The sequence below is a fragment of the Littorina saxatilis genome, linkage group LG4 (assembly GCF_037325665.1).
Source record: "Littorina saxatilis isolate snail1 linkage group LG4, US_GU_Lsax_2.0, whole genome shotgun sequence".
In the NCBI taxonomy this organism is placed as follows: Eukaryota; Metazoa; Mollusca; class Gastropoda; order Littorinimorpha; family Littorinidae; genus Littorina; species Littorina saxatilis.
Window position 1 is genome coordinate 63,378,506 of NC_090248.1, and position 18,547 is coordinate 63,397,052.

At 39.4% G+C, this 18,547-nt stretch overlaps 1 protein-coding gene across 1 annotated transcript in view; it reads left to right on the forward strand.

Annotated features, from left to right (window-relative positions):
* Positions 1–14,906, forward strand: part of LOC138965343 (DDB1- and CUL4-associated factor 1-like) — a gene marked incomplete in the record, with an annotated part of 73,097 nt that extends 58,191 nt beyond the window's left edge. Inside the window, 6 exon segments of the mRNA XM_070337480.1 lie at positions 76–166; positions 1,371–1,472; positions 1,855–1,931; positions 2,879–2,965; positions 3,577–3,697; positions 10,140–14,906. Coding sequence (XP_070193581.1) covers positions 76–166; positions 1,371–1,472; positions 1,855–1,931; positions 2,879–2,965; positions 3,577–3,697; positions 10,140–10,321 — 660 coding nt within the window.
* Positions 14,907–18,547: the final 3,641 nt, after the last annotated feature.

The window sequence follows — 18,547 nt, forward strand, 5'->3', positions numbered from 1 at the left end:
TTTGGTTTGCTGTTGTTTTTTGCTTTTTGGAGGGAAATGAAAAGCTACTCCAGGTTGTCCTTGACTCAGTGTTAGTGGGACCAGCGGACCTACAAGCTGCTCCACACCGTGCCGGCCCTCGATCAGTGTCAGATCAAGTTCAACTACATGGGTGATGTCATCTATGGTGAGCAACATTCTTTTCATTCAATACTTTTGTTTTTTTACTCAAATGACTCTTATTGTGTGTGAAGTTTGAAAGTTTCAAAAAGGTTGAAAATGCAGTATTTGTTTTATTTTTGGCTGTAACCTGATTGTGTTGGGTTCTCTCTCTCTCTCTCTCCCTCTCTCTTTCTCTCTGTCTCTCTCTCTCTCTCTCTCTCTCACTATGTCTCTCTCTCTCTCTCACTATGTCTCTCTCTCTCTCTCTCTCCCTCTCTCTTTCTCTCTGTCTCTCTCTCTCTGTCTCTCTCTCACTATGTCTCTCTCTCTCTCTCTCCCTCTCTCTCTCTCTCTCCCTCTCTCTCCCCCTCACTTTCTCGCTTTCTCTCTCTCTCTCTCTCTCTCTCTCTCTCTCTCTCTCTCTCTCTCTCTCTCTCTCTCTCTCTCTCTCTCTCACTGAGTAAGTCAGATGACATTGGTTGACTGTCATGAAGCCAAATGGTTTACTGGACACAAAGTGCACATTGTAAACAATTGACAGCATACAGGGAATAATGCCACACTCAATGCCCAGGTTGGGCTGATGCACAACACCAATGTCACATTGTTTAAAGGTACACGTAAAGTCCAACCTGTCTTTTACCACCAACCAAGAGACTGACCATAAGTGTTGGTCTTCATCTCTGTCAGACTCACAGGGTTGTTCTCTTTCTTGCTCATCTTCTGCACCCAGCTTTGCCATCCTGTCCGCCTCTTCGTTTCCTTGTACACCACAGTGGGAGGGGATCCATTGCAGTACTGTCCTCAGGCTCTTGATGTTGTGTAGAGCATGTTCCAGCTGAGGCAGTTTGCTACTGGTCATTGCTTGTAGTACTGACAGAGCGTCGGTTCCTGATTCCAAAAACATATAGATATGATCTGTTTGGATTAAAAACACGCTCAGAAACTTAAAACGAAGAGAGGTACAGTAAAGCGTGCTATGAGGCACAGCGCAACCGCTACCGCGCCAAACAGGCTCGTCACTTTCACTGCCTTTTGCACTAGCGGCGGACTACGTTCAGTTTCATTCTGTGAGTTCCACAGCTTGACTAAATGTAGTAATTTCGCCTTACGCGACTTGTTTCTTTTTTCTTTTGTCTTTTGTTGTTGTGTGAGTGCTGTTTCATGATCTCATTCCCAGCCTGACTACGTTGTATTACATTGGTGTGTATGGATATTCTATTGTGCAGCCATCCGTGTGGATGATGAAATTGACACCATGGAGGATTCCCACAAGGCTCACTACAGCTCCACCCTGCGCACCTTTGATGCCACGGACTACAGCAGCATAGGTGTGCACCGTGCACAGTACTTACTCTTGGCAGCACTAATCTAAGTTTTCAAGGGTGCATGCACAGACATTAATTTATTTTTTTTACATGTGTTTTTCTGGCAATTTTTAATTCCATGACTACTGGAAGATTAAGTTAAAAACAATCATAAATTTTTTTTTACATACAAGGTATAACTATTAGAAAAAAAATGAGAAAATCGTCATGCTTTCAGGCTTTCTTAACATTTTATATTATTGAAAATTTCATGCCATACAGCCACATTCTGTTTTCAAGCTGGTACCTGACTGATTTGAACTCTCTGACTTTTGTTGTTGTTAGTTAGATCAGTAGCTAAATGAGTGAAGGATGCGTTGATGACAGTGATTACCTGTCCGTGCAGGCACCCTGGATCTGAAGACACGCAGCATCTTTGACCTCTGTACCGATCGCCGTGACTCTCTGATGGCTGTTGTGGAGGTAAAAGCGGCGTAAGGCTGCCTGAATGGCGGGGTGAAAACCATCATACGTGTGAAAGATCTTGGGAGTTTTAACCCATGAACAAAGATGAAGAACTTAGCTTCTAACTGCAACAATCATTGAGTCACTTGAGAAAAAGTGACTCTATGTAATCGGTCAGTGTTAGTCTGTCCGGCCGGCCGGCCGTCCGTAGACACCACCTTAACGTTGGACTTTTCTCGGAAACTATCAAAGCGATCGGGCTCATATTTTGTTTAGTTGTGACCTCCAATGACCTCTACACTTTAACGATGGTTTCGTTGACCTTTGACCTTTTTCAAGGTCACAGGTCAGCGTCAAAGGAAAAATTAGACATTTTATATCTTTGACAAAGTTCATCGGATGTGATTGAAACTTTGTAGGATTATTCTTTACATCAAAGTATTTACATCTGTAGCCTTTTACGAACGTTATCAGAAAAACAAGGGAGATAACTAGCCTTTTCTGTTCGGCAACACACAACTTAACGTTGGGCTTTTCTCGGAAACTATAAAAGTGACCGGGCTCAAATTTTATGTGAACGTGACTCATTGTGTTGTGAATAGCAATTTCTTCCTGTCCATCTGATGCCTCATATAATATTCAGAACTGCGAAAGTGACTCGATCGAGCGTTTGCTCTTCTTGTTTTACTTTGAAAATCAGTCAAATATTTGTCACTTGTTGTCCCCTTCAGGACTGATATTGTTGTAGTGATGGTGATGATGGTAGTGGTGGTGGTTGTAGTTCTTGGAATCAGATAAGGTGTCTGACGTTCACTTGCTACACATTTGAACCATGAAACTCCTAATGTTTTAATCTGAATGATTAATTGAGTTAGCCATTGGTAAAAATGAACTTTTGTGAAGTTTAGCTGGGACTACCCAGTTGTTATCAGCAGGCATTGATATCTGTGCCTCGCATGTTTCAGCAAAACACACAGTTCACAGAGAACGGTGCTGAGGAGAGCATCTGTCGTCTCTACCAGACCCAGAAACTGCGTGATGAGGAAGATAATGTAAGTCTGTCAATGGGTTGGTCTGTCTGTCTGCCTTCTGCTTTGTCATCTGTTTTGAATTTGATTTGTTAATGACAGCACCTTTAACTTAAGATTAGGAATGTACTTTTAACAAAGAAACACTGTGATACTGATAGCTTCATGCTTCATGTGATAGCTTCGGTTCAACTGCCTGGAGACAAGGATGTGATACTAACACACTTGTAATGTGAAGAGACTTCTGTTGGTGTTATGGTGCGAATAACAACGTTAGATAACTATTGTTGACGGTTGTGTGCTAGTCAACATGATGGGTTGCGTGAGAAGAATGAAGGTACCTTTAAAGGCCCAGTCTGCCTATTTAGATTTTAAAAGTTAGTTCTAGCGCCAAAACGAGGCGTCCGATTGTGGTACAAGACAATCCGACTGGCCATGCAAAAATAAATTCTTTGAAAAATGCTCGCTCTTTACGGAGGGCACCTAGGATGTTCTCAAGCGGTGAGTGTTTAAACGAAAGGGTGTTTGTACTGTATGTAATAACCTGACAGTGTCTATGACCAGAAACTGATGGTTTACGTGAAGCTGAGAATGCCTTTAAGAACTGTGTTTGTAAACAGAAGGCTGTGTTTCAGGAGCAGGAGGAGGAAGAGGAAGCAGAAGATGCGGTGGAGGATGACGACGACGATGATGATGACGATGATGAGGACCCCAGTTTGCTGGACTTTGGGTCGTCGCTGTCAGAGGGTAACGAAGGTATTCGCTAATCGCTTACTAACCTGCACTCGCAGCATTGCTCAAAGTGATTGGCATCTGTCACTGTTCTCACATCAAGAGTAAGTCAGGTTACATGCACACACGCTCGCTCCATTTGGTTCAGGGGGGGGGGGGGGGGGGGGGGGGTTAGCACTGTAATTAGGCAAATCCCTGTGTGAAGAGCAACAGTAAGCCCACAGAATTTCATGAAACCCACTTTTGACAAATTACTGCATTTCACTCTTTTAACTGGTCCATGAAATCGGCATCAGATCTGTGGTGGTTAACAAATCACTTACGTGAGAAGGAATGTTGTTTTCAGTTGTGAAGTTTACACAAAGTATAGGGGTTATAAAGTGTAAAAGGTATCATCCAGCGATCACTTTGAGCTTTGCTTCTGTAGAAAATAATTGAATGTTTTGTGTGCAATGTTGTTGTATGATGTACCTCTCTTACCTTCCTTTTACGTTTGCACCTGCTCTCTATGCTCACAGCTAGTTTTGTGCAATGTGTAACACTAACACTGTGTCTGAGTCTTACATTGACATATGGTTGTCATTCATGATCACACACAAAAATCTGTTGATGCATGAGTGGTTATAGCACCTAGAGGCTAGATTTTTTTGTAAAGTTGTGTTTCAGTAACTTATGTTTTGAATTACCAAGGACCTTTTTTTTTCAAAGTAAAAAATACATAGCTATACGGGGTTTTGAATTTTGTTTGTTCAGAGAGATGATGTGATTAAGAGAGACCTTATGTTCTGGAAAGATATATTTTTTACAAAAAGAGAAGGTATGAAATATATTATATTCATGTAAGTATAATGTAGTTCACTCATTACTGTAAGTCTGCAGGTCTCATGTCAAAAGATATAGTTCATTCTAAATCAGTGTCCCACTGGGACTAAAAACATTCCACAGCTGTCGTGAAAAAAGTTGAGCGAAGAATTCTTCTCTCTGATCTGTGATTACATTTTGAAACTTGTGTGTTTATTCATATCTGTTCACTAACTCTGTGCACTTTTCACTGTTGTGCTTCTCTAGTAACACTGCATGGATGCCCATTTGTACTGTTCCTATTGTGTGGATGCATGCACTGTTGTAATCATAAACCGCACTGATCAGGAACCACAGACCCTTTCATGCTGTCCAACTCACTTGAATATGTAGTGGTTCAAATGACGAGGGGGAAAAAAGGAATTTTGTGTCACTTATTTTGTGTCAAATCAAATGGATCATTCTGTCAATACCCCCTCTGTTTTGAGTTTTATTTTGTGTCAAATCAAATAGATCATTCTGTCAATACCCCCTCTGTTTTGAGTTTTATTTTGTGTCAAATCAAATAGATCATTGTGTCAATACCCCCTCTGTTTTGAGTTTTATTTTGTGTCAAATCAAATGGATCATTGTGTCAATACCCCCTCTGTTTTGAGTTTTATTTTGTGTCAAATCAAATGGATCATTGTGTCAATACCCCCTCTGTTTTGACTTTTATTCTAAATCTGTCACGCTTTTTCCTAGACAAGTAAAAAAGAAATAGTGGAAACATATATATATTCAGCATGGTCGTTGTGTGAGAGTGTTGTGTGAGGACTTTTTTCAATATTCACAATGTGAAACAAGTAATGAGAACTGCTTGACTGACAGACATTAGCAAGTAGATTGGAGGGACATAATTCCCTGCTTTACATACAGTAGTGCGGTGAACATGTATTATATTTTAGTTACCTGTATCATTCTGTCATCTCTTCGTCTTGTTGTTATGTAAGCCTATTGGCCTCTTTTGTTGTTGTTGTTATGTAAGCCTATTGGCCTCTTTTGTTGTTGTTGTTATGTAAGCCTGTTGGCCTCTTTTGTTGTTGTTGTTATGTAAGCCTATTGGCCTCTTTTGTTGTTGTTGTTAATAACTGTTTTGTATTTGTAAGGAGTGTATGTATGTATGCATGTTATCCACACCAGGACAAATACCAATGGCTGTTATGCTTATAATATTGTGAAATAAATTCTTTTTTTAATTTTTCTATTAACCCTTCTGCTTCAGTCATTGCAGGCTGAGGGAAATGTGTAACATGTTTTTGGGGTGTCTGATAAACTGATCATGTCAGGGCTGATAGCAGTGAGAGATGTAGGGGTCAGTTAAGATTTGCTGCCTATTATTAAATGTATTGTTTGTTTCATTTATCAAAAATTAGACCAACAAAGGGACATAAAGTACTTTAAGGGCAGACCGGGTAGGCAAAATGAGTTATTTTTGGTCTCATACACCTTTTTGGGGTTGTTGCATTTTTCACACCTTTGAACATCCTGGAATGCATTCAATAATCTGCTTTTGTCATTTTAGACATGTATTCATGTAAATAAAACCATTTTCAAACCGATGTTTTGTTGTTTTTGTCTGTGTTTTATCCAAAAAATCGAAAAAATGGTCAACTTTGGATACTCCGTGCTGGTAAATGTGCGCACATGACATGACCCTTCGCTGTTCAAACTGTGTGGAAATTTCCGTTCTTCAAGATGACGTCATCACCGTTGGGGAATTTCCGTTGACATAGGCACAAAGAGAGAGAATCCGTTCCAACCGAAACCCCGGAATTAATATATGCAAATATATGTAGGTCAAAGGCATTTGGCGCAAGCGCAGTAGACAACTTATCAGTCCCCCGGTGTCAACAAATCCATGACGTTTTCACCGATTCAGCAGCATTTTTCAAAGTTTTGAGCTGCGGAGAACAACCCTAACATTGGAAATGTTCGGCATAGTGGCAAGAAATATCAGAGAAAGATGAACCAGCAGCAGCGAACAGTAGAAGGAAGTAACAACACTCCGAAATGAACCAACATGATCGTATTTAAGCAGACGACATTCTAAGATTCTTGACTCGACGAGGTGGGTTTTGCTTCTTTCTCTTTTCGATCTTGTTTGTTTGACAACGTGATTTATTGCACATCGTTATGTTGTTGTTGTTGTTGTAAGAATGTGTTAGGGTTTGCAGGTAAATGATAAACAGTTTGTGTCTGAAGTATTTTGCGGGTTTCTTGATCCAATTTACTGACCATGCCGCCGCCGCACCCCCCCCCCCCCCCCTCCCTCCCTCGATCATCTCTGTGATATCGTCTTCACAACCCCTATTTTATTGTTCTTCGCTGGCCAGTCCTTGAGAGCTTACTATGGTGTAACATGTCATCAGTATTCTTTGTCTGGGGTCAAACTGAGAAGCAGCATCTGAGCGATGTACGACTGACACAGTTTCTGTTTCTGGTCATTGACCGTAGGAAAATAAGTACCCTACTAGAGAGCGTTCTCTAATTCTAAAGGATTGGTTTACACCAGCATGGCTGACCAACCTATCATTGACAGCAATATTGTTGTCAAATCTTTTCCATTAACTAAGGAATAAAAAAAATAGATCCAATTTACTTCACCAAAGAAAAAAAAAAGAGTTAAACTAAAGGACTGGGGATGCAACTCATGAATCAAAAGCATAAAGATCACCTGCAAACAGTGCTAGGTTTAGGAAATCTGAAAATGTATACACACACACAGAACACACACACACACACACACAAAACAGACAACAGACAAGAAACAAGCAAATACATAGCAAGTGTAATGAAATAAATTAATTTTAAAAGAAAAATATTAAAAGAAAGAAAGAAAGAAAGAAAATAATTCAGCTAGTTTCAGTATTAGTTCCTGTGTGTATGTGATTGTGTGGTTACTCAAATCCCATAGTAAACTTGACATGTACATTTTGTGATAGGGGCCAATTAATGAATGTCTTTTGTGTGTGTGTGTGTGTGTTCGTCAACCGACATATGTGGGTACGAACCGCTGAGGTGGTTGTAAGAAAACCCGCCTGGTTCAGTGGTTGGGGGCTGATTGGGATTTCTGATTTACCAGCCTAGCCAAAAAGTTGAGGTACACCCCATGTAACATGGTCATTTGCAAAATAAAGTACAAGCACTTGTTGACGTTTATATTGAGTCTTAAAATTTGCAGCTTATTACAAACAAAAACCATGGACAGTTGTATCAAATATTAAATCAGTGTTTGTGTATTTATTAGGTTGGAGCAAGGGGAGAGCCAGTCCTCCTGTGGTGGCAGTGAGGAGAAAGATTGACCTGATGGAAAAGTTTGCTAAACCGGAACTACCCTCTTCCACAGCAGAAACATCAGCTTTGCCATCTTCTGACCAACCATAAGAAGATACAGATACTTTGCCATCTTCTGACCCATCACAAGCAGATATGGATACTGGTACTGTGCAACGTCACTCCGCTGACATGTGTTGGGCTTTTGTCAACATAAGTTGATCAGCTCAATCTATTGCTGAAAGGTTTATATCCTGTACTGAATGCTTGTCTGATAGCAGTCTGATTATGAAAGAAGGTGATGCATCAGCCCAAGGATTTGCACAGGCCCTGCATCTGGAGTGCATATGAGTGTCCATTCAAGTCTGCAGTTGTTTACTCTTCTCCCGGTGTTTGCAACGCTTCGGGTGGTAAAGTTGCATTTTAAATAATCCACGTATGACCATGTTGGTACATGGAAAGGGACATTCAGCTTTACAGAAATTTGCTGCAGTGTTAGGATTGAGCACAGAAATACTGTAATTAAAATGTTGCAACTTTTGAATAGCTTGATAGCTTTGTTCCATTTGTGTATATATAATTATGTAATGTTGTTGATGATTTGTGAAGCATCATTTCTATGCAATGGAATAAGAAATCAGTGCATCCGTTGGGTTTTTATGAGTCTGACAGTTTGGTTCTGATCAATATTTTCATATCAGCACAAACACAGATAATTGACTTTTTTAATGTTTTCATATGATTTTTTTTTAAATCAAAAAAATCTGATAATTTGATTATCAAATCATTTCCCCTTCATAGTTAAAGTGTTATTCTGGTTAAAAAAAAAACCACCCCATTAATTCAAGCTCTACTGTGGTACTAGTTTACCGGGGTACTAGTGAGACTCTTTTACATGCTGTTTTCTCTACATGTAATTTGAGACAAAATGTGGTAATTAAAATGTTGTAACTTTTGAATGGCAAGATGGATTTGTTCCAATTTTGTATATGTTGTTTATGATTTGTGAAGCACCATTTCTGTGCATGGAATAAGAATACAGTGGATTCCTTGTGTTTTTATGAGTCCGACAGTTTCGTTTTGATTCATATCTGCACTAACATAGATGAGTTTTCAAATGATTTTTTAAAAAAAGTCTGGATAATTTGATCGTCAAATCATTTCCCCATCATAGTAAAGTGGTTATTCTTATAAAAACATATCAATTCAGGCTGCACTGTGCTACTAGTTTGAGGTACTGGTTGGAATCTTTCAAATGCTGTTTTCTCTGAATGTAATTTTCAGACAAACATCTGTAATTAAAATGTTGCAACTTTTGAATGGCTTGATGGATTTGTTTCATTTTTGTATATGTTGTTTATGATTTGTAAAGCGTCAGTTTTGTGTATGGAATAAGAGTTAAGTGCATTGGTTGGGTTTTTATGAGTCTGACAGTTTGGTTCTGATTCATGTTTTCATATCGGTACAAACAAAGATGGCTGTTTTCATATGATGTATATAAAAAAAATCCTGATAATTTGATTGTCAAATCCTTTTCCCTACATAGTAAAGTGGTCATTCTGATAAAAACATATGAATTCAGGGTGCACTGTGCTACTTGTTTTTTTATGTACTGGTTCAAATCTTTAAAATGCTGTTTTCTCTGAATGTAATTTTCAGACAAAACGCTACAATTAAAATGTTGCAACTTTTGAAAGGCTTGATGGATTTGTTCAGTTTTTGTATATGTTGTTTATGAGTTGTACAGCATCAGTTCTGTGTATGGAATAAGAGTTCAGTGCATTGGTTGGGTTTTTATGAGTCTGACAGTTAGGATTTCATGTATTTTTCTTATCAGAACTGAACCGGTAACTGAAAATGCTAAATTAAAATAATATATTGCTTAGAAATGCTTTTCGATACACAGAATTATTAAACACACACATATTGCTGCAAAGAAGAAAAATTGGATCAAAACATGCACTGGTTCACAAACTGCAACATTTTAAAATAAGCACATTTTATAACGTTTTTCTCACATTTTGGTGAATAAAACCCCCAAAAATTGCTTTTCACTCAAAATTTAAAATGGTTTCTCTTAATTAGGTTATTCTGCTTGCAAAAATCAAACAAGCAGCAAGCTGTTTCCAAAATAAAAAAAAAAAGTGCTTGCCTACCCTGTCCCCCCTTAAAAACAAAACACGCCAATATCAGTGATAGAGTAAGAACTACTGGAACCAACCCTCTGAAACACATGGAATAGAAGGTACAGTTGAACATGTCTATAACCACCACCCATTAGGGACTGATCAAAAGGTTGTAACAAGTGTCTGGACTTTTATTTCATTTTTTTCTTCTCCTAATTTTTTAGATGAGGATGACGCAGTCCAGAACAATGAGGGCAATGGCAACGGAAACGATGAGATTGGCGATGATGATGATGATGACGAGCCCCTCGTCATGGAGTTCAGTCCAAGCAATTCTGATGACGATGATGAAAATGATGATAACAATGATCTGGATGATGATGATATGCTGTTTGCTCTGGCCTGATGCAGCACTTGTCACATTGAAAAGGAAAAAAATCCGTAAATTGTCTTGATAAAAATCAGTTTCAATTGAGATTTTTGTCTAGCGTCAATAATTTTTTTTGTGAATTGAAGAAACGGCTGATTGAGTCAGCCTTGAGGCAGATAATCGGTCGCGTCGTTGATATAATCAGGATTTAAAGATTTCCAACTGGCGGCATTGGTAAGCACTTTTGACTTGTTTGAATTTGTGTGCTTCCCACTCCGTGCTCTTACACATGTAAACACCCATTGTAAAGACAAGGAAAATAAGAATCAATCTATTTGTACATATAGGGGGTTTGTTGGGGATTGATGTTCAGATTCAGATCATGTGTGTTTCTTGAGAGTGAGATTTTCTTCTTCTTTTATTTCTGTTTTTAAAAAAAAAATGAAGCAAGATAGGAATAGAGATATTGACTATCCACTTTGTGTAGTTGTCTAATCGAACCCCGTAGAACTTTGAATTTTTTTCCAAGTTCAGTTTCTAGTAATTTTCAGAAAGAACCGAATGTCAAATACTATTTTCCTGAGACATGTGTTTGTTGCAAGAAACGCTTCTATGTCTCACACATGTCAACCCTTGCGATTTGCACGTAAGTCTTACGTTTTTCCATGTTTTTCCGTTGTACGTCGTAAGACCACAATCTTACGTTTTTTTCTCAAACGCGCAAAAATCTTACGTTTTTTCCCCTCAAAATGGTATTATTTAATACATGTCAACCTCTATCACACACTTACCATAGTAAAAGCCTCTTCACACCATAAGACAGGACCAAACACCACCAAAATCGCATTAAAATTACGTTTCTGCGAGTCCGTTTGCTTTCGTTTTCGGATCTGCGTTCCGCATGATTTTCAAAAGGATCACTTCTAGTTTCAACTGTCTAATATAACAAGGAAGATAACTGAAATGTTTATGAGACTTATACCACCATCAGCCATGTTATTTATAGCCCAGCAAACTACAAAGAGCCAACTCGATGCTGTGTGTGCGACCACGCAATCATTTACATGGAACACTCTCGAACTACGATTTCTTATGGTTTTTGGTCCTGTCTTATGGTGTGATGAGACTTTTACTATGGTAAGTGTGTCTTATAGGTTGACATGTATGATGTCTTTTATAAAACACCTTTTTACTACCTTTTTTTTTTTTTTCCACCATCGTCAGAGATAAAAATCTAGGTGTCGGTAATCTCACTACCCCCCGCGGGTTAGGGGGAGTCCCATATTGGTTGGGACGAGAAAGAATTTACCCGATGCTCCCCAGCATGTCGTAAGAGGCGACTAACGGATTCTGTTTCTCTTTTTACCCGTGTTCTGTGTTTCTTGTATAGAATATAGTCAATTTTTGTAAAGATTTTAGTCAAGCAGTATGTAAGAAATGTTAAGTCCTTTGTACTGGAAACTTGCATTCTCCCAGTAAGGTAATATATTGTACTACATTGCAAGCCCCTGGAGCAAATTTTTGATTAGTGCTTTTGTGAACAAGAAACAATTGACAAGTGGCTCTATCCCATCTTCCCCCTTTCCCCGTCGCGATATAACCCTTCGTGGTTGAAAACGACGTTAAACACCAAATAAAGAAAGTAATCTCACTGCGCCTTGTGGAGAAAAAATACAGTATTGAATACAGAATATATGTGGAAACGTGAAAAAGCATTCATTAAGACCATATACAGTCAAACCGGGTGTTTATTACAACAACCAATAGGATGGTCGTTATGAGCAGGTGGTTGTTATGAAGCTGTGGTCGCCGGGATAGCTATCATTGACAGGTGGTTGTTATGAAGCTGTGGTCGCCGGGATAGCTATCATTGACAGGTGGTTGTTATGAAGCTGTGGTCGCCGGGATAGCTATCATTGAGCAGGTGGTTGTTATGAAGCTGTGGTCGCCGGGATAGCTATCATTGACAGGTGGTTGTTATGAAGCTGTGGTCGCCGGGATAGCTATCATTGACAATGTATCAAACTGTTCCAATGAAATTACTGTTGATATATAAAAACCAGCATGTAAGAAGCACTGATTAAAAGAAAGGTGAAGTACGTGTATGAGATTGCTGGCTCATTTATATGTTTTGTGTGTGCATTCTTTCATTTATAGTCAAATGAAATGTTATCTGTTGTATGGAGTTATGTTTAAATGTGTTTTTCCTAGTTTTTGGCTCACGTAAGTGTAGCCTATGCGATGCTAACTTTTGTCTGTCTGTGCGTGCGTGCGTATGTATGTATGTATGTATGTCTGTGGTAGAAACTTTAACATTTCGTCATTTGAAGATGTCACATTATGACGTAAGAGGGTTAGACGTCACGCGAAGGAATTACTGAAAGTCTCGGTCATTATTTTGAGCGGGCCGAGACTAGTTGGCTGTCGTGTCCCTGTAAGTAGGCTACATGCAGACAGACAGATCTAGATCTAGTGTCTCGCTTTCTTCCACAGTGTCACCTATGCTTACTGTGTGTGACGGAGTGATTGAGTTTGTGTTACTGTTTGTCGATTTCTTACGTGAGCCTTGAAGGCTTCGCCTCTTGTTTTGTTTGCTTGTTCTTTTTTGTTTCCTGTGTGTATTTCCTTTGACAAATGTACTTTCAGTTTATGTTCTTGATAGATGTCCATTGCTCTTTCTTTGAACAAAATCTTGATGATTAAAGTGACATTTTCTTGTTTGTAGAGTTGTGCTTTTTCCTCTTCGGCTCTGCTTTCAAACTTGGCGCTTCCTGGAATTCTAGCAAGGGAAATGTGTTACAGTGTGTCAAGGGCTATACTTGCTCATGGCCCGTTACTTTACAATGTTTGGCTATATTTGCACACGGACCGCTATTGTTTTGCCATGCCAGATTTAAGAGTAGAACTGCCAATTGACAAGAAGAGAACATGGGACATTCTTTTGAAAATGTATGATCTCAGGGTTAGAAACTTTTGCTTAGAAAAGAGTGTATGCAACTTGGTCAGGACAAAGGCTGAGGTTTGTTCTTGACTTTGAAGTGCGGGTTCATCGTTGAAAAAGCTATGGATCGGGGATGTTGCTAAAACTTACTTTGTGTCCCAAATTTGCGGAGATGGCCATAAAAGTTTCAGAAGTGTTAAAGCACTTCTTTACGTCGCCCTCCCTGGCAGTGGAAAAGTTTGGCAGCTCTGCAGAAGTGATGGCAAACGTTTGGTGGAGTTAGAATAAATATCGCCATTGCTGAACAATGTGGATTTTCATTGAGGTTTACATAAAATAACATTTCTGAGGAATATTTCAGCCTGGGAAAGAATGAGGTTCTAAGTCCACACAACATTCAAGAACATTGAATCAAGAAATAGTTTTTTGTTTGACTTCTTCTTCTTCGTCGTTCACTAGACTTTTGTGATTTGCGTGATGCAGCGCTTTTTGGCACCCAGGGGGTCCCGCATCTCCGGCTTCGGCCATGGACGTTGATCAGGGGTCCCTCCCTTAGACCAATTGCCTTCCTGGGCTGTTGAGCTTGGTCTGCCCGTGGTTTTATTTCGGAGTTTTCCTTCTCCTAGACTGGTTACCTACCATGGTTGTCGAGTCCAGTCTGCCCGTTTGGAGGTTGCTGAGATGACCGCTTGTGTCCTTGGGCCTCTGTGCCGTCACACCGGTACTATCCAGCACATCTCCGTCTTTACCAGAGCCCCGTTAGCCAGCAACCAACCCGTCCGCCATGGGAGAACCCTACCGGTATACTTCTCACAATGAAAAACACCCCCACGTTTTAGGGACAGTGAAATTTCAGTGATTTTCTTCCGACGGCATAGCTTGGTTCTGTTTCACCACCATACCACGATGAGGAGGGGATGGTCTTTATGGTGGTTTTGTTTGACTAAGAATGAAAGGTTCACTTTGTTAGAAGTTGAAAGGATATTAATGTGATTTGATGGGCATATTCACGCTGCATTTTTGATTGGCCAGTGCACTAGGTAGTGGTGATAGACAATGTTCAATTTTTGGAAAATTTGGTCATTTTTGAACTTGCTGAAATTGTTATATTCACACCTGCAAAATTTGGGCATTTTTGAACTTGCTGAAATTGTTATACATGTATTCACACCTGCAAAATTTGGGCATTTTTGAACTTACTGAAATTGTTATATTCACACCTGCAAATTTGGGCATTTTTGATCTTGCTGAAATTGTTATATTCACAACTCTTCCAGATTGCTTTAAAATTTATTTTCTGCTTTTTCATGTTATTGTGTACGTGTGTGCATGCGTGTCATGTGAACGGAAAACAATAACGTTTTTTGCTGAAAATAAGTTAAGAAGTGCAATGTGTCTTGTACAGAAAATGTTGTGACAAAGATGAGCAGTATATTTTTTCACGCATAGAATTTCCATGATTGTGTTGATGTTTGTGAAAAAGGATGTATTCAGGGTTTCAGTTTCAGATTGCTATGAGTGTGTGAGCATAAGAGTAACGTGTTTGTCGTATCTGTTTTATCTGGATCATGACTGATGTAGCAAAACGACACACCACTGTCTATATTTGTACGTATGCGAAAACAGTCTTAAAAATGTGTATTATAATGCACTATGTCACTATTAAATAAGAAAATTTCATCCAGTTGTTTGTCTGGGTTTTTTTATTCAAGAATATTTATGAACACTGGTATTGGCGATATTCGCTTTCTGTTCTGCACCCAAGAATACTTTGGTTTCTGTATATATATTTTTATTATGCACCCAGGAATTACTTTGGATCGATTCATTTGCTTCCCTTCTTCTGTATTTAATTGAAATGATAAGGTGAGCAAAGTGAAAGACTTTTGAAAGTTGTTGTTTGTGTAATATGTATTCTCAGACTGTCATCTCCTTCTCACTGGTAAGTTCTATGTTCCTGCATTCCATGAAACTTTATTAAAAATGTCTATTCTTTGCAAGATGGCATACATGCGGATGTGGGAATACATTTTTGAAAATGCTACACTTAACTCATTGTCTCCCAGGTACGGATATATCCGTACCCACTCATATGGCTCTATCTGACCAGGTACGGATATGTCCGCTCTGACTGTTAGCTTCAGTCGCTTGCTGTAACGTCGATCTAACGCCTGCATTCCAGCGTGTTGATACACAGTTACTACAATTCTGAGTGACCTGCTGCAGTACGGCTGGTCTCGGCCAAAAAAAACTTGGTCAACGTAGGTGGGGTAGAAAGTGTTAAACACCATTTGCTATGCTGAAATTTGTTTTAAATCTAAATAGCTACACTTGAGGCTTCACAAGGGTTGGCAAGTCTGAGCATGGTACCTGGTTTACATACTCTTGATAGTGCCTGTGTTCCACTTTCAACTCCATTCACACCAACACACACACACACACACACACACACACACACACACACCAACACACACACATACACACACACACACACCAACACACACACACACACCAACACACACACCAACACACACACACACATACACACTCACACCAACACACACACACCAACACACACACATCAACACACCAACACACACACACACCCCATCCCCCAATTAACACACACATGCAGTCCTCTACATAGTCGGACACGGGTCAACTTTATGTGCAGACCCAGAGACGGAAGCCATGTCACCACAATGGCACGTAAAAGACCTTGGTCATTCTGCCATAAGTGCAGATGGCTGATACCACCTAAACACGCATACATTTGTGTATCTCGTCAAAAGCTCGAATCATATAACCCATATCTGGTCCTTATGAGGCGAAATATTTAGCCTGTATGACGTAAAGCATTCTCTCTTTCTTTTTCCTCTACATATGTAATGATATCCTGAAGAGAAGTTGATGCCGGGATGTGTAAAGGGGGATATGTACGGAGGATGTATTTGACGATGAAAGGTGTTAGTTCATTTTAGCGCTTCTTATTCTCTCAGGTGCCAGGAGACTTGTTCCGCACAACTCTTGCGGTTGTTATATTTAGAGTGCTATATTTAGAGTGCTTACTCCCCTTTGTTTTTTTGTTGATCTGGTGACATGTACCGTTTTATCTGTCGGCTCATAACGCCCTGAGCTGCCTCTTTGTACCATTATATATCATGTGTAATGTGAGATTTTTCTGTTTGAAAGCCAGAGCACTGCCAAGCCTCACAGCCTAAAATTATATGTTTGGGATTTTGTTTCTCTGGGTTACTTCCTTGTCTGAATTTATGTCATGAGAGATGGATGGATGGATTGTTTAATTGTAAAACCAGTGGATTGGTTTTTACAATGGTAAAAAAAAAAGAAAATGTACAAAAGCAGCATTTCACGTAATCAAATTAAAAATTATATACATGATATTACACTGACGTGATCGTTGATCGTAACAATTTTTGACAGATGCATGCCTGCTAATAAAGTCAGCATACAGGCACACTCACACACGCACACGCACACGCACACACACACACACACACACACGCGCGTGCTGCACGTAAATACGTACATATAAATATATACACCATAGCAAGCAGATTTGCACACATCAAAAAAGCCCCAAATTTGTTTGCCCATTCAAAAAGCAAACATAAAACCCAGATAAATATTCTTTCTTCTACTAGAAAAACGGCATCTCCCAGTAGGCAGTAGGCATACAGACGGCTAGCCAGACAGGCTGACACGCACGCACACGCACTCACAGAGTATCAACCAAAAAACAAAAACAATTCCTGGTAACGGTAACAGTGAGGAATGCATTTTGCATGTCATGAATCACACATCAAGTCTCTTCTGCCTCGCTGTCCATGCCAGGAATAAATATTTAGTAAAACTTATGACTTTTGTTTCGTCACTACCTTTCAACAGTTCACACAGTTGGAGTTCGAGTGGGGAGTCAACAGGTATGCCAATATATCTGTTTCTGATATCCTGATACACGGGGCACACAAAAACAACATGTATTTCATCCTCAGTTTTATTTGTACAAAAAGGGCATAGCCGGCTTGATTCCGGGTGCGAAAAACGTTGCCTGTGTGCATTGAATGAGAGAGCTAACCTGTGAGTTTGGTTTTTGAGTCACTTGAGAAAAAGTGACTATGTAATCGGTCAGTGTTAGTCTGTCCGGCCGGCCGTCCGTAGACACCACCTTAACGTTGGACTTTTCTCGGAAACTATCAAAGCGATCCGGCTCATATTTTGTTTAGTCGTGACCTCCAATGACCTCTACACTTTAACGATGGTTTCGTTGACCTTTGACCTTTTTCAAGGTCACAGGTCAGCGTCAAAGGAAAAATTAGACATTTTATATCTTTGACAAAGTTCATCGGATGTGATTGAAACTTTGTAGGATTATTCTTTACATCAAAGTATTTACATCTGTAGCCTTTTACGAACGTTATCAGAAAAACAAGGGAGATAACTAGCCTTTTCTGTTCGGCAACACACAACTTAACGTTGGGCTTTTCTCGGAAACTATAAAAGTGACCGGGCTCAAATTTTATGTGAACGTGACTCCCAGTGACCTCTACACTTTGACGTCTGCTTTGGTGACCTTTGACCTTTTTCAAGGTCACAGGTATGTCTTGAAGGAAAAAAATTGAAATATCATATCTCTGAAACTATTCATCGGATTTGATTCAAACTTTATAGGATTATTCTTTACATCAAATTATTTACATCTGTATTGTGTTGTGAATAGCAATTTCTTCCTGTCCATCTGATGCCTCATATAATATTCAGAACTGCAAAAGTGACTCGATCGAGCGTTTGCTCTTCTTGTTGTTTCTTGTGTCTTTTAAACGATAAAAGTAATCCCCTTGTTCATTTCTAGGCATTTTTGAAATTACCGTGGAAATGTCCCGGAGCTGGGTTAAATTAACAAATGTAAGATGATGTTTGTGTGCATGTGAAAACATGGGAGATTCTCTGAAAATATTTAAGGCAGATTTGTGTCTGTAAATTTGGGAAAGTATTTTCATCATGTGTGTGAAATAAAGATGTGGTATATCATCTGAAATGTGTTCGCATTGCCATCATTATCATCATCTTCTTCTGCTTCTTCTTCATCTTGTCTCTCTCTCTCTCTCTCTCTGTCTGTCTGTCTCTCTCTCTCTCTCTCTCTCTCTCTCTCTCTCTCTCTCTCTCTCTCTCTCTCTCTCTCTCTCTCTCTCTCTCTCTCTCAAGAACTCATTACTATTATATCCTGACAGATAACATAACTGAAGAAATGTAATTATTTTGTTCTTTTAGTGTTGGCAAAGTTTGAATTCTTTCGTGAA